The sequence below is a fragment of the Arachis stenosperma genome, chromosome 10, assembly GCF_014773155.1.
Source record: "Arachis stenosperma cultivar V10309 chromosome 10, arast.V10309.gnm1.PFL2, whole genome shotgun sequence".
Taxonomy (NCBI): Eukaryota; Viridiplantae; Streptophyta; class Magnoliopsida; order Fabales; family Fabaceae; genus Arachis; species Arachis stenosperma.
In genome coordinates, this window is record NC_080386.1 from 55,851,356 (window position 1) to 55,868,459 (window position 17,104).

Genomic DNA, 17,104 nt, shown 5'->3' on the forward strand with positions numbered 1-17,104 from the left:
TGGCCTCTTTCTAATATTTTATCTAACTCCGTCCCTATTGGCCAGTAGCAAATCTTTAAATGGTTTATCTTTAGTGTTTTTTTTTTAATCAAAATTAACTTTTTTTACAAAAATATTTATTTCCTCTATTATCATTATCTTATAAATAACTTTAATTCTTTTGTCGAAACTAAATCCTTTTTACAAAAATATTTATTTCCTCTATTATCAATATCTTATAAATTACTGCAACAATCACAATTGTGAATCGTTTGCGGCAAAAATAAAAACTATTAAAACTTAACTCAAACATGAATTACTAGTACTTTACCCTAAAATTTTTTTCCCTTCTATATGAATGCAACATTTAGTTCAACAGGGAATACATTCGCCTGTATAAGTACAAAAGTAGCCTTAAAAGAAAAACGAAATTGATTTGTCTTCTATAATTGCGAATTTATGGCTTTACAGATTCTGTATTTTTTTTTCTTTCTTTCTCTTTCTGCTGCATATACATTACAAATTTTGTAATTTGAATTTCACTTTTCAAGTAACATTTAAAGGATGACTAGTTCGTAGCTATTTTTAATTTATCTGGTGCTAATGATTTGTACCTGTTTAATTATTATTTATTGAGATTTAATCACTTGAGATGTTATAGTGTTTCCTTGTTGAGTCTGAGTGCTATTATTCCAGTAGTTATCTTCCCACCTCTCAACACGCTTGATTAAATTGAGTTTGGTACCATAAAAGACTCTGAGCGAGCTGGGCTCAAATGGAGGTGGTAACGTACAAGGTGCTTTTGTTGAAGGCTCATTCACCATTGATTCAATCATAAACTTCTTCTCCAACCCACTTCTTGTGCATGCCATGGCCTCAGCACACACCTCCACTGCTCCTTCAGGCACTTCTGGCTCATAGTTTAGCAGCTTCGAATATTCATTTAGAAGATGGAACATGTAGTCATACACGTACTCCATCTTCAGTTCTTCTTGAATAAACTTACTCGCTGCTTTACCAATATCCTGTGCCTGAGTTAACTCGATATTTTGATAACTTTGTTTCAGATAAATGGACAAATGCAAGGAATTTGAAATGTCTCAAGAGTACTTACTTTTTGTTTATGATTATTTCCCCAATGAACAGCAAACTTGATGGATTTGCACTTGTCATCGTCCCTAATAGGCCAGTAATGTTGTGTTGGTTGCAGGCTTCTTATGAAGAAATCATAAAAACGAGGCTTCACCATGAGTGTAACTGAATCACATGCTAGGATGTTCTTCTCACTCACAGACCATGCATACCCTTCAATGTAGATCTTATATCTAACATGGGATCAGAGCCAGAAATATATTACCATGATGATTAGTTGGAAACAGAATTTTGAGGTGATGATCAAATGGAAGGAAGTACCTATGTGTGCATTGACTTGCCAAGTTTGACTGATTGAATCCTTGCTGTGACTCCTTAATCCAATCCTGCCATAATGTTACACAATAAACAATGTTAATTCCAGTGGAGGAACATTTAAGTGAGGCTACTAAGGTAATATGTGAGAGATGTGTAAACCTGAACAAATAAACGTGCATTCCAATCCTGCGTGTCTGAAACATTACATTTGAGGAGATCTTGCCTGATTTCAGCAACAAAAGGGTTTCCCTTCCAATATGCATATGGTTCTCTATCTATCCATTTAATCATTTCATTGCCAATTTTAATCTCCTTCAGCAGTTGTTCCCAAGGCCTTATATTAATCTCAGCCCTGAAATAATCATTTTATTAATATCCTTAATGATGATTAGTTTAACGAAACAGAGGACTTTGCACAACAATAATTAATGTTAGCAAAAACCGGCAGTTTCCATGTCAGTAGATCTGATGAGGTTATGTTCTTTTCCGTACTCAATTCTTATTGCCCTACTCACTCTTAGGAATTACAGTAAGATATGCACTAAATCCACCGCTTATGATTTGTTTTTTAACTATTAAATGCAAGATTACAGACGTGTTTAGCAAGGATGCACAAGGCAAGAATATTGGTGACAGTTTCGCAATCCCGACACGTAACGGTAATTGATCACCATCTTAAAGAAGGAAAAAGTCAGAAGAAGATAAAAACAGTTAGGAATTACTACTTCGATTCCAATAAACAGAATCACTCAATCCAAGTCAAGTCAACAGTGAAAATTTGTATTATTTTGTAGCCTTCTTCAACAACCGCAATCAGAGGGGCAAATTAAAGCGGATGCTATTCCTCAGAACAAATTCCAAATGCTAATATTTAGAATTATTTCAAAGTTTTAAAACACGAATGAATGAAGTGTAGTGTCTTGTTTGTACGTGGTATGGTAGGTCACGTCATGTAGGATGCGTCCTTTTCCTAGATAGAGAGATATGGATAAATACTTATATTGCTCTCCGGAAATTCTAGATAGAACATTTTGATTTTTAACAAATTTATATTTATATATTACTTTGATAAATAAAAAGGCCTAGCTGTATGCCTGCAAAGCCGCCAATGAAGAGTCATTATCCAGTTCAAGTTGAAATTGGATTCTTATATATAATTACTTTGTTACCCTTTTCTGGACAAATGAAAAAACAAGCACCGCAAGCAAATATGAATATAATAAAATAAGGTGATTGAGGCAAAGACGACTTCTCAAAAAACGAAAGGACCGAAGATGCAAATGCATACCAACCCCAGAAGGACCAATCAGGGAAGACAATGTCATGCGTCCAGCGATCGCCGCAGTAGCGAAACAAAGGTGGTGGGCCTATGGAATTGGGCCCGCGGTAATCTCGGGCTCTGATGACGGGCCTGTCATCGCAGTCGAACATTAGGTCGAGGTCTGGCACCATGGAAGGGTACCTCCTCAGAAGCTGAAGGATCCCCCAAATGGTGAATACATCGCGTGTCTGAATCGATTTCTTGTATCTCAACACGTACGCTCTTCCCTTCTTCACCACTATTCGAAAGTGTGCTGTTGCGTTCGCCGCCTCCACCATCTCCTTCCTGATCTTCTTCTTCTTCCATGGACCAAGGTCCTCGTGGATCCACCTCAAATACTCCGGGCACACCGTACTGTTCTCTTCCACCCCCTCCTCCTCCACCCTTCTTCTCCTCCAGCATGTATGGTTATTCTCAGTGGTGCTGCTACAATTGAGCCTCAACCACCGTTTCTTGACTTTCTTCTCTCTCATTTTGCTCTGCACTACTATTACGCTTTGGTTCGCAACAACAGTTGCTGGCTCACCAGTAGAAGCCGTGGACTGCATGCAACACAATCGATCATTTATAACTAACTATAATTCATTCATTAATTAATAATTAAGTGTAGTAAGTTTTAATAAGTGTTAACGAACCCAGAAGGAAGAGACAAATAGAGCGGTGAGGAGAATAAGGAGGAGGAGGAGGAGAAGGAGAGAAGTATAAGCAGGACCCTTGTTTAGAAGAGGGCGCCATACGGTGCTGGCAGTGGCAGTAGTAATGGGGCCCCCTAACTGTCTCTTGTGTCTTTGCGCTGTGAATCTCTGCATGGATGGATCCCTGCTATTCTGATCAGATTTATTATTATAAATTATATATATTTGATGAATGAATTTGGAAAGGTTAGAATATAATTGAACTGAATGAAGGAGCTGAAAAAGAGAGAAGGGTGCATAGCACAGAGAGAGAGAGAGAGAGAGAAAGAGAGTGCGTGGAATATAATTAGTGCTAGGTAGCTTTTTCTACGAATTAAATTAATAATGTAAGAAGAATATCCTAGTTGATAAGCTAGGTAGCTTGGACATTGGGCAATGAGAGTAATAAGAAGGGCTAAGGGCTACAGGCTACATCATTGAATAATGCGAAATTCTGTATTGTGATTACCGACAACATACAATTATTGACAAGGGCACGCAAATGCCAACAATGAGTAAGGAGCCACTATGATATAATGCACTAGAGATTAGAAAGATTATTAGATTAACAAGTGAAGGGGCCGGGGAGGGTCAAAATCACAAGCAACGCGTGGAAGGTGTTCCCCTCCGACCGCGCCACACAATGAATTCACTTCGTTAATCTGCCCATGTCTGGTTAGTAGTGCTCAGCCTCATCCATTTTCCATCTTTTTCCAATGTCTGGTTAGAAGATCCAAGGCTGAGTGCGGTCCAAGACTTTTTTGAAATTTGGATTCTTGGTTTACCCATAAAGAGTTTTTGAGGATGCTAAAAGATGAGTGGAAGAATTTGAGTGATGTTCAGTTAATTAATAAACTAAAGATCTTGACGGTACTGTCGAGAAGATGTCATAAACATAATTTTAAAGACATGGATAACAAGATGAAAGAGTTTGAGAAAAAGATTAAAAAGATTGATGATATGGTCAGTGCTAGTAATTATGATGGGATTATAGAAGCTAGACGGAAGACTCTTGTGACTTGTTATGCGAAGTGGTATACCAGAAAGAAAATTCACTAGAAGTAGATGTCTCGATCTTAATATGCTAGAGATATAAACAAGAACACTAGGTACTTCCATAACCTAGCGTCGACTAAAAGGAGGAACAACAGAATCGATTCTCTGTTAATTAATAGAAGGTTAGGGCGGAATCAGACTAGAATAAAGGTTGTGATTAGAGGGTTTTATAAAGAACTGTATCGGCATGAATATGCTCCTATGATTGGGTTCCGTGATGGATTGGTTAAGCAAATTGATGTCGAAGAGGCGGCAGGGTTAGAGGTGATGCCATCGCCTGAGGGAATACGACAGGCAGTTTGGGATTGTGAGTCCAATAAAGTGCCAGGTAATGATGGATATCATATGAACTTCATAAAAAATGTTGGGGTGAGATTGGCCAAGAGTTTACTGCAACTGTGTTGGGATTCTTTCAAACTACGACAATACCAACGGATGCTAATATAACATAGGTGGCGCTAGCTCCAAAATTTGTGGGGCTAAGAAAATCAAAGACCTTCACCCGATTAGTATGGTTGGTTGTGTGTATAAGGTGATCTCGAAAGTATTGGTGAGAAGAATGCGTTTAGTGATGCCAGGTTTAGTGGGAGAGACTCAATCTGCATTTGTAAAGGGCCGAAAAATACATGATGGTGTTCTTATTGCTTGTGAGACGGTCCAATAGTTGAAGTTGCGCAAAAAGAAGGTGGCAATTATCAAGCTAGACTTTCGAAAAGCATACGATAGGGTGAGATGGAGTTTTGTGGATATTGTCCTACAAAAGATGGGTTTTGGTCTTAGATGGAGGACATGGGTGAAGGCATGTATCACTACAGCATCTATGTCAGTGTTGATTAATGGGTCACCATCAAAGGCGTTTAGAATGGAGAGAGGTCTTAGACAAAGAGATTCTCTTTCTCATTTTATGTTCGTTATTGTTGTTGACATCTTGCACAGGATAGTGAGTGAGGCAGTGAGGAATGGATGCATCTCACCACTGTTGGTTGGGAGGGACAATATAGAGTTGTCGTATCTCCAGTTTGCAGATGACACAATCTTATTTTGGCCACAGAAAACAGAGACAGTCATGAATTATAAGAAGCTTCTGCGAGTTGATGTCTGACCTGAGTATTAACTTTGATAAGTAAAACTTGATTTCGATTAACTGTGAACAGGAATGGGTGATGAATATGTGTGGTTTGTTGGGATGTGCAAAAGTTGCTTTACCTGTCAGTTATTTAGGAATTTTTCTAGGTGCAAATCCTCGGTTGGTGAAGACTTGGAAACCGATCATAGACAAGTTGGAAGATAAGCTCAGCTTATGAAAAGCGAAGTCTCTCAATAAAGCTGGCAAGTTGATTCTCATAAAATCTGTTCTTAATAGCTTGCCGGTTTACTACCTTAACTTTTATAAGATGCCAAAGTCAATTGCAGAGAAGTTAATTGGCTTACAGAAAAGGTTTTTGTGGAGTAAAGAAGATGGGAATAACGGTATACCACTTGTGAAATGGGAGGTGGTGCAAGCACTGAAAAAACTGGGTGGATTGAGGGTAGAGGATGTATTAATCAAAAATACGTCGCTTCTGTTTAAGTGGCGGTGCTCTTTTTGAAGGAGGACTGCCCGCTGTGGAAGAAGGTTGCATATTCTTGTAATCAGTTGAGTCTAAATATAATGTTGTCAAAACAGCCACTACCAACAAGAGGTAGCCCTTGGAAAGATATTTGCCAGCTTAATATTAAGGAGCAACAAGTGAGAGAAAAGATTATCAGTGGGCTATCTATGGAGGTGAAAAATGGAAGACGTACTCACTTTTGGGAGGATGATTGGTTACAAAGTGGCTCCTTGAAAGAGAGTTTTTCGAGGCTCTTCTCTGTTTCAAATCAACAAGGATCTGTTATAGGGGACTGTGGGTTCTGAGATGGGTTAGAGTGTGTATAGAACTTTCAGTGGAGGAGAGTTTTATTTCAATGGGAGTTAGAGCTTCTCAATCAACTTCATGACCGATTACGACTCGTGAGATTATCATCTAGTAGAGAGGATACAGTTATATGGAAATTTGATAGGACATGTATTTTTTCTACTAATTCATTTGTGCAGGTATTGCAGAAAGAGACTCTTTCGAAGGACATCACAAGCTACAGTTTTACGAGTACCATTCGGGGAGGATTGGTTCCTCCAAGAGTTGAACTATTTGCATGGTTTGTCTTAGTAGACAGAGTTAATACTAAAGAGAGATTGAGTAGGCTAGGAATTATTCATCATAGTGATAATATTTGTGTTTTTTGTAAAAAAGATGTAGAATTTGTGCATCATTTGTTTCTTGGTTGTGAGTATACGTGGCAGGTGTGGTGCGCTTAGTTGACGTTGTAGGTAGAGCTTGGGTTATTCCGGAGACTGTTGAAGAGCTTTTTGAGAGTTGGATTGGAGTGCCTAGTCATAACTCGGAGCAAAAGAAGTGGCTGATAGGTTTCTTTGCGATTATTTGAAACATTTGGTTGGAACGGAATAGCAGAATGTTCCAATACTCAGAGACAGGTGTTGATGAAATTATAAATAAGTCGTTTTTTAGCTATAGGAAATGGCTTGGTGTTGATCAGCTTGATTGTTATTAATGGCAATGTCAGAGATAACAATAGATTATATCCTATTTATTGTGCTTATTGTCTAATGTTTTAGTTGTGTTTTATAATTTTTACCTACTCCTATATATTGTGGTAAGCTTTCTTTGTTAAAAAACACACACACACACAATATTCTCCCCACTTTCTTTGCTTTATGCCAAGCACCTTACTATAACTATCCATTCCATGCTCTCACAACTTCATTCTTATTTTTAATTACTACTACTACTACTACTATTATTACTATTATTATTGAAAGTTTACATAGGATTCGTAGAAATTCGGAGGCGGGAGGCCGAAGCTTTAGGCCCACAGTCATGTATAATTATCCAATGTGGCAAATCCCGTATTACAGAATACTGATAGCAGTTATAAACCTGTAACATTCCACAAACAACAAAAAGGGTGTCAATCTTTTCTTTTTATGGAAAATGCGGGTAGAAGGCCCATTTAGTTATTCTAATGAAGACAAATGAATGAAATTAGTTTAATATTTATTTTGTTTGTATTTACTAGTGATGCATTTTTTAGTTACATGAATCCTTCTCCACTAGACCACTACTAGTGACTTGTGATGCAATTTTTAACTAAAGGGTAAAACATCAAGGATTTATTTTTTTTATATTTCAGAAAAAATGTATCGATAATTACTATTTCTTCCTTTTCAGAATAAGATTTTTTAATTTATTTATAAAATTAATGCATTTGAATAAAAGTTTTCATGATGATTTTATTCCAATATATGTACGCATTTGAGGTAGTATATATTTGTGTGTTGTTTTCTTACGTAGGCCATATACTAAGTTAAATTACATAGATTGTATTGTATAAAGAATCCTGTTAGGGAGCCAATGGGGTATCTATACAGTGGTTACAATGGACTGTTTATTAGGCCCAATATGAGTTAAAAATGAGGATTAACCTCCTTTTATCCTAATTCACTAATGCTTGTCCAGTTTTGTTTTAACCCCTAATTTTAATTTTTCCTCAATTCCTCTTTTTTGAATGGAAGATCATGTTATCCCCCCAAACCTACCACTGTCGCAGCTGAACATTCCGCCCCCCAGCCGCCACGTGACCTGCAAACTGCGTCCGTGCCGATTAGGACTTCAGGGGCCAACCTCCATCGCACCCGTCCTCCCTTGCTCGCAGCAACCGGTGTGCACTGTCACGACTGAGCATCCCCCACCGAATTGACGCTTGACACAAAGCCTCCGTCGCGCGCGACTGCCCTCGCTGGAAGCAACCGCTTCGCAACGTCGCGACTGAACACTCGGCCGCTGCGTCCCCGCATGATCTGGAACCCCCATCTGCGTCGACCCGGCCTGCATCACCCAACCTCGTTCGTGCTTGCCATCCTGCGTCAGTCGGTGGCCTGGGTCCTCCCTCATGCATGACCATTGGATGGTTCACGGTCTCGTTGGTGTGCCTGCCTGATCATATCTACCATCATCGACGTTATACGGTTAGTGGCGTAATGTCTTATTTTCATGATTCCTGTTTCTGCTGTTTCTAGTGGTGGATATTGTTTATCTTGCTGAGTTGTTCGATTTATCACAGTAAAAACCTCACTAGCTGCATTTTTAGTTTGTTGGAACTTGTTGAATAAAATTCTGATGTAGATGGTTGCAGTTGATTTAATGTTTGCGCGGGAAGAATTACAAAAGCTTGGTTCAAATAGGACATTTTTTCCCTCGCTGTGTGGACCATTGCATGCAATACTACGTAAACCGGTTAACCATTGTCGATCTCTAGTTGACACTGATTAGATGGTTACTTTAGCATGTTATCGGATGGTTGGTTTCCATCAATGATCACTTATTTTCTTAACTGGATTTTTTTTGCAGGAATTTTTTTTTTGTTTTCCTTGTAAGCAATTAATCTTAGTATCTGAGTACTATTGAATATTCCCTAAGGTAGTGATATTGTATATATGCTCATCAAGTCACATTTCGTATGGCATAAGTTAATAAATTGAAAACAGGTCTTCTTTTTCTATTTGATCATAGTTCAATATAAATTTTTTGCCTTGATTTTAGAGGTATGATTTATTTTGACTTTGCGGATATCTTGATGTACACGTGATGAGTTAAAGTGCAAATAGGTTTGTTAATTTACCAAACCTTTGGATGGTCAATTTTCATAATGGTGACTGCTATTTCGATCTTAGTACATTATCAACTTGTTTGAACAAGTTGTTGTTTGATGGGTCTCTTTTTTCTGTAAGTAAGACAATGCATATATGATGCTAATTATATTAACCGTTTATTTAGTTTGAAGAAGTTCCAGTTAGATGTTTACTATCACACATACGACTTACTTTAATTTTATTATGAACATATCACATAAAGAGATTAATTTTCTTATATTCGGTGTTAAATTAGTTTATTTAACTATAGAACATATGTAAAAGATGTTAGGTGTGAAGGGTTCTAATTGTGTACTAGAAGAAAGGACAAGATATGGGTCCAGTAGTGCGTATGGTTGTTCACTAAGATGTTCTCGATAGCCATGAATAAAGCTGATGATGTAACCATGTAGTGTATCTCAGGAGTTGATATTATAATATTTGAATGAATCGGATCATTTGAAGACCTATAAAACTACAAAAGTCACTGCTTCCCTATTGTCTTTTTGTTGTTTTTATCTTCAAGTGGATATGTTCTATTTCATGAAGGCATGGAAGTGTGGATGCACTCCACTCAAGTCCTTACTCACTAATCTTTCAAGAAAGCTTGATTTTTCTATCAAAAATTACTAATATTACAGAAATACTACTGATCTATATCCTCTAATTTTAATTATGTATATATCTTGTTATTTAAATGTATGACTTATTAAATACTAAAAAGACCAATGTTATATGACTAGTAAATATGATTAGTTTTTGTCCATATTTGGATGGTTGATTTTCATATATGGGAAGTTTATTGTGTTGGTATTTTGTTTGAGTATGGTGATGTTTGAGGGTTGTCTTGTATTTTAGTAAGAAAATGTATTCATGGTCCCTAGAGCGTACTCCGAACTCAGATATTCATTCCTGGATCGACATGGAACAGATGGTTACTTTAATAAATATCTGGATGGTTGAATTGCATTGATTACTTTGCTGTTTAAGTGTGCCATATTGTTGCTTTGTGTGAATCTAATTTACCTTTTTTATTGTTGTGTTTATAGTTGGCCGAGTTGATCTCTCAGACTACTTAAATTCTTGCTGTGGACATCCTTTCTCTTCATGGGTCTTATAATTTTTTTGTATTAGCATCTGGAATGATTACAAGATTTTTTGCTCATGTTATTATAATTTTCCTTAGTTGGTTATAAACTGAATAGAATCTTGCATTGAATTTCAGAGGACCTATTGCGTGAGTAACTTTTCACTTCCAACCATCCATTATCATACCGTTTGAACACAAAATCAGATGGGTAAAAAGATATCACATTGTTTATGTGATTGAAAAAACATGTTTGGTTATATGTTGTGACGTAATTTTTTTCTTAATTTTTACTCGACAGAAATTAGTCTAGATGCGATGCTCATCTTGCTATATCAACAACTTGTTTTCCCACTTGGAATTACATAACGAGGACGCAAAGTTGGCTGAGATTGAGGCTATTAGATTTGATTTCCTGCGGGCGGGTACCACTGTGGCATGTGAAGCAGAGCATCATGCTTCAACTTGCGAGGGCCTATGATGTGAAATCAAACACTCTCAGGGTGGATGCAGGGGACATCTGCGTTACCGCCGAACTGATCGGCAATGTATTCAGCATACCTTCTAGAGGTCAGTGGAAGTTATGTAAGATGTAATATTTACTGTGCGTGTTTTTTGGTTTGCCTTTGTAAACACTGATTGATTATTGTACAATGTTTCATTAATGTAGGGGACCCAATCCCAGAACTGTAGAAGAAAAATGCATCCCATCTGGCACTTAAGAGACAGTTCCAAAAGAAAACAATAACACAACTGCGGCACTTAAGTACAATTCTCTTAAGGATGTCTTTTAGATGATACTTTATCCTAGTGGTTCTAAAGATGTTTCTTTGCCCCACAAGCCAGTAGACTATCTCCCCATGGCACCTCCCTCTGATTTTGGATGTCTCAAACCCCAGAAGATTCCACTGGTCGTATCAGATATTGAAGTTGTTGCAAAATGCAATAAGAAAATTCCAAACAGAAAACCACAAAACATGCGGCGAGTGCATGTTCATGTTGCTGGTATTGTAAATAGTTTACCTAATTTTCTCCTACATGTACGTCTTAGGTTATAAATCCTAACATGTGAATTACTTGTGTCCAAGTTCTGTACTTTCAGCGCTTAAAGCATGGTCTGTTACATGCATGTCAAGCATGCGAGCCTTGGATCGGTGAATGGACCGCTGATGAATTTGATAAGAAGGCCAACCATGTTATTTCACAGGTACAATTCGTAATAATTTCATTTTTAGACTCAAATTGAATACAAATAGTATCAATAGTTTAAGTTGATTTTTGCTATCTTCGTTGTCTCACATTGAACACACAGGGATGCATCATGGACAAGCCCAGGAAGGGAAAAAACCCAAGGAAGCAGCTAGTAGTAAACAAGATAACAAAACAAGCAAGGTGGAAACGGCCCCGCAAGGACTCCGAACAATCGCCGTCTACCCGGTGCAGGACTAAACTTCAGCAAAGAGATATGGATGCGTAGAAGGTGATCTCATTTCATTAAAATTACTCGTGTTATTATCATAGATGTTTATTTTAGTATGTATACGACTGGTTATTATTTTGTTAGTACATTCCTTCTTGTGTGGTGTGCAACGTGTTGTGATGTGCATGTAATTGTTAATTCTTGGGTCATGCCAGTAGTATGGCAAGGTCAGCGATGGAAGTAAATGGCCGCGTAAGGACTCCGAACAAGCGCCATCTACCCGGAACAGGACCAAATCTCAGCATATAGATATGGATGCACAGAAGGTAATCTCGATTCATTAAAATTACTTGTGTTATTATGTTGGATGTTTATTTTAGTAAGTATGCGACTGGTTTGAGTATTTATCATGCATATGACGATATTTAGGAATATAGCTGCGACTGTAGTTATAAATATTATTCCTCTCCTCTCCAGCATGATAAAGTGTTTTATATATGTTGTTTTCATATCCTGCTGTGTTGCTTATATCTCTTGATCCGTTTAATGTCTACACCAGAGGGATGCAGGCCTGGTACGAGGAGAAAGTTACCCATTCGCAGAAGCTGATCAGACAGCGGCATAAAAATAGCACGTCCAGTAGAGACTGTCCCAAAAAGCAAAGGGACACCTTTGGTTGTCCTGGACTTTGATGATGAAGATAACGTGCGACTTGCTAGAATAAGGCAACGATTATTCCAACAAGAGCCTCTACCACAGGATGTCCATCAAGCAGAGCCCGTGGTCACAGACGATCATGAAGGTGCTCAAGAAGATCACTCTGGCCACAAGGAAGCATCTCCACGTACGCTGTTTGCGGCACTTGTCCAGCTTACCGAGTACAATTTTGACAGGTAAGTTGTTTGTGGCTTACTTTGCTATCTCTTTTTTTTTCTTTTTTTTTTGTGTGGTGATTAGCGGTCCTAGTAAGCATAGCTGGCATTTTAGCTAACGTCATATGGCATTCATTTGCAGTGAATTTGACGTCTCCATCGTACAGTGTCCTGAATTTGAACAAGTGCTGGCAAATGTTGAACAAGGGTGGCACACAAGGCTTATAAACATGCAGTCCCTGCAAATGGTGATGTCAAAGAAGTCATGCTACCATACACCGAATCTAGGAAGACCCAACTTTTCACTAGGTTTGACTCAGCTTGAAAAGACTCCAACCCCATCCCCGATCCATTCAATTCATCCGAGGCTTAGGAATATAAAGAAGAGCGAGAATAAGGAGAAACAAATCAAAGCATGGATACTTAACTCGTCATTGGACAAAGAGCAACATTTGGCAGGCTATGAAGGTCGGGAGCATCTAGTACTGCGAAGGAAGGACTTATGGATGCTGAAAGCCCGTAGTTGGGTCAACAGTACGGTAAGTATCTGAACTTAATCATGCATTTTAATTCCCTACCTTTTTATCGGTGTTAAGTTTATACTTGCTTCCTCTATCGTGTAGATCGTTCAATGGATGTGCTACACTTTCAACGACACCCAATCATCTAAATTCAAGCGAGATTTTTATTGCGTGTGTCCAGGAATATGATGCGTGAGCATCTTTCCTATCTTTTTCTAGTGAATTTGCATTTATATTTGTTGAGTTTAATTAAAAATTAATTATCTTTTAGCCACTATGGATGTTACTTTGAATCATGTGTAATTCTATTTATTTTAGGTAGCATTTGGCTGGAATTTGATGGAGTTTCTGCAGAAAAAGAGAAGAAGGCGAATGATGCTGTCAACCCTAACCTCTCTGCACTCAAACCTAAATAACTCGAGCTACAGAGGTCCAATGGACGTGATTTCAGTGGCGTTAGAAAGCTAACTTCTAGAGATTTCCAACGATATATAATAGTCCACACTTCACTCCCACTAATTTGGCCAAGGCTGCACCTAACTTGAGATTTCTCAAGTAAGGCGCAAGACAACAACAACAACACGCAACTATAGGCGTGACTCCTCAAGTAAGGCGCAATGAAACCCCAAGTTAGGCGCATCATATGAGAGCAACACACTCTTTCTAACTGCATCCCTCAAATAAGGCGTGGCTTGTTGCCAAGTTAGGCGTGGTCCTTAGTAAAGTTTAATGGTCCCCACATTTACAAGGGTCGTGTGGATTGTTTAATTAATTCTGATTTAAACATTATTTTTTTATTTAAAAATAGGAAAAGATATTATTTTAGTTGGAGAAAATAAATTTTAAATTAATTAGGATTATATATAAAAGAGAAAAGAAACTTCTCTTCACCTCATTCTGTAAATTACAGTTTACCTGAATCCTAGTTTTTTTCTCTGAACTATGAGCAACTAAACCTCCACTGTTAAGGTTAGGAGCTCTGTTTATTGTATGGATTGATTCTATTGTTTTTCTATTTTAATTCATGTACTGATTTATATTTCAAGAATTATTTTCGTTCTTTATTTTATGAAATTGGGTGGAACGGAAGTATGACCCTCTTTTTAATTGAGTTCTTGTATTACTTGAAAAAGCTCTTTACTTGAATAACAGCTTGAAAACATATTCTCCTAAATTTCTAATTATCTGGATTTAACGGATACGTAACATATAATCCTCTTATTTTTGGGTAATTAGGATTTCTGTGGCATATAACTAGAATTGAACTTCACCCTCTAATTGGAATTAATTGACCAAGGAATTGGTGGTTGATTAGAGTTAGAGGAGACTAAAAATGTTTAAGGAATTAGTGTTTAGTCATATATAGTTGGCCATGAATTAAATCTTGCATGATTAAAATAGTTAGTAAAAAAAGTCAATCAGAAAAATAGATAACTCTAAAGTCTTAACTGTCTTTCCATATATTATTTCCAACTTATTTACTGCCTGTCTTCTGATATTCTGAATTTACTGTTAATGCTATGAACTCTCAAAACCATTTGCTGCTTGTCTAACTAAGTAAATTAATCAACCATTGTTAGTTGATCCATTAATCCTCGTGGGATCGACCCTTACTCACCTGAGGTATTACTTGGTACGACCCGGTGCACTTGCCGGTTAGTTTGTGGTTAGAAATTCCACACCAAATTTTTGACGCCGTTGCTGAGGGTTGACTATGATTGACAACTGCTAATTGTTTGACTATTTAAATTAGATAATTTGTTACTTTAATAAAATTTTTTTATTATTCATTTTCATTTTTTTATTTTTCTTTTTCTTTATTTTTTTTCCTTTCCTTTCTTCCCGTTCACTCCCCCCCCCCCCCACCCCGTTTCCTTTTTATTTCCTTTTACCTTCGTTTTCTTTTTAATTTTTTATTTCACTTTCGTTTCGTTTCTTTCATTATTTTTTTATTAGTTTTATTTGATCCATTTTTTTATTTTTTTCAAACCTTCTTTCGTCTTTTTTTTATTTATTTTATCTTATTTCATTTTCGTTTTCCTTCTTTATTTATTTATTTCTTTTATTTTTATTTTTCTATTTTATTAGTCTTATTTAAATTTCAACTTTAACTCTTAAAATTTTGCTCAATTATTTTTTTTAATTTCTAAAATTAAGGTTGGTGTCACCTAGTAATTTTGTTTTAATTTACCTATCTATATTTTTTATAAAAGAAAAATATTTCGAAAATTTTAATTTTTTTATTTAGTTGTTTTATTTTATTTCTTTTACACAGGTTATCTCAACTGGGAATTCTCTACACTCTGACGTAGATATTCTCATTTTTTCTTATTTTATGTTTATTTATGAGTAGGAATGGAGACAAAGAACCTCTTTTAGACTTTGATCCTGAATCCGAAAGGACTTTCAGGCGGCGTTTGCAATAAGAAAGACTGTACAAGGCTGCAGAGTCCACTATGGATCATAATAATGCTGTTAATGCCAATGTGGTAAATCCAGTTAGAATGAGTAACCTAGAAGAGTGCTTGGCTCTTAAACCGCTCCTACTGTAGATCTTTATGGAAAAAGTATTGTGGTGCCTCTTATAGATGCAAACAACTTTGAGTTGAAGCCACAACTGGTCACTTTGGTGCAACAAAACTGTCAGTATCATGGACTCCCTCAAAAAGATTTCAATCAGTTTATCTCTAATTTTCTGCAGATTTATAATACTGTAAAAACTAATGGGGTGAATCCTAAGGTGTACAAACTCATGCTCTTCCCATTTGCCTTGAAGGACAGAGCAAAGCTGTGGCTAGATTCTCAACTCAATGAGAGTTTGGATACTTGGGACAGGGTTGTTATTGGGTTTCTTACTAAATTTTTCCCACCAAAGAAGCTTACTAAGCTTAGGGTGGAGGTTTAGACCTTCAGACAGAAGGATGGGGAGACTCTTTATGAAGCTTGGGAGAGATACAAGCTACTGACTAGGCAATGCCCTCCGGACATGTTCTCCAAATGGACCCAACTAGATATCTTTTATGAAGGCTTGGGTGAAATGTCCAAGATATGCTTAGATAATTCTGCAGGTGGTTCATTGCACATGAAGAAGACATCGGAAGAAACTATTGAGCTTATTGAGTTGGTTGCTAGCAACCAATATTTATACTCATCTAACAGGAATCCTGTGAACTCTTAGACTCCTCAGAAGAGAGGTGTTTTAGAAGTGGAAGCTGTTGATGTCATTCTTGTTCAGAACAAGCTTTTGACTCAGCAACTAAATCTAATTACTCAATAGTTGAGTGAAATGCAAGTTTCAGCTGTCAACACTCAGAATGCACATCAAGAGGTCCCTTATGACATGACAGGTAATTTTATGCAAAATGAAAATTATGATTATGCTCAATCTTCTTTTGAGCAGGTCAATTTCATGGGGAGTGCTCCTAAAAATCCCAATAATGAAGAAATATATAAATAAGATATTATATATATATATATATATATATCTTTCTATTAAAGATATATAAATATACTAGATATCTTTCTTTAATTTTAACTAAAATATTTTCAAATTATATTACTCTAATATATATTAGAAAATATAGAACACGGAGCATGCTGATTATATCAAAAGTAAGTAAAGGGTAACATTTATTTTCCTATGGGTAAGGACACCATCGCCGACATAATAACCTCTATACGAAATGCTGACATGAATGGAAGAGGAACGGTTCTAATACCATGTACTAACATTACTGAAAACATTGCTAAAATGCTTTTACGAGAGGGTTTTATTGAAAACGTGAGAAAACATAGGGAAGGGGGAAATCTTTTTTTAGTTTTAACTCTACCATATAGAAGAAATAAAAAGGATCATCTAAAATACATTTGAACCTATTCTAAAACCTACAATCAGGGGTGGAGAAATCACCCAAATTTTAGATGGAGAGAGCAACTTCAGAGGCCACAAAATTTTAATAATAATTCTCAGGGTAGTTTTCAATAGAATAATCTTAATAACCACGAGTTTCAGTTATCTCAGCAAGCAACTTCTCA

At 36.9% G+C, this 17,104-nt stretch overlaps 1 protein-coding gene and 1 non-coding gene across 3 annotated transcripts; both read right to left on the minus strand.

The window, feature by feature from the left end:
- Positions 1-393: 393 nt before the first annotated feature.
- Positions 394-3,765, minus strand: LOC130956232 (uncharacterized). Of its 2 annotated transcripts, none has more exons than XM_057883279.1 (6): positions 3,346-3,765; positions 2,678-3,252; positions 1,549-1,741; positions 1,393-1,457; positions 1,094-1,304; positions 394-1,004 (listed from the first exon to the last, which is right to left on the minus strand). In XM_057883279.1, the coding sequence occupies exons 1-6, from the start codon at positions 3,517-3,519 to the stop codon at positions 609-611; spliced, it is 1,614 nt and encodes a 537-aa protein (XP_057739262.1). In that variant the 5' UTR covers positions 3,520-3,765; the 3' UTR covers positions 394-608. The 2 variants fall into 2 exon arrangements, with proteins under 2 accessions (XP_057739262.1, XP_057739261.1); XM_057883278.1 differs by having other exon boundaries at positions 394-1,010; positions 3,346-3,758.
- A 12,188-nt stretch (positions 3,766-15,953) lies between these two features.
- Positions 15,954-16,060, minus strand: LOC130959180 (small nucleolar RNA R71). The gene has a single exon (XR_009078275.1). It is a non-coding gene; the product is annotated as a small nucleolar RNA R71 (small nucleolar RNA).
- Between the last annotated feature and the right edge of the window lie 1,044 nt (positions 16,061-17,104).

Excerpts from the sequence above, each read along its gene's own strand:
- LOC130956232 (XM_057883278.1), bottom strand. The coding sequence starts at position 3,519 with ATGCAGAGATTCACAGCGCAAAGACACAAGAGACAGTTAGGGGGCCCC. Across the intron at positions 3,253-3,345 it reads TATTTGTCTCTTCCTTCTGG|TCCACGGCTTCTACTGGTGA; the intron begins GTTCGTTAACAC and ends TGTTGCATGCAG. Across the intron at positions 1,011-1,093 it reads GAAATAATCATAAACAAAAA|GCACAGGATATTGGTAAAGC; the intron begins GTAAGTACTCTT and ends GAGTTAACTCAG.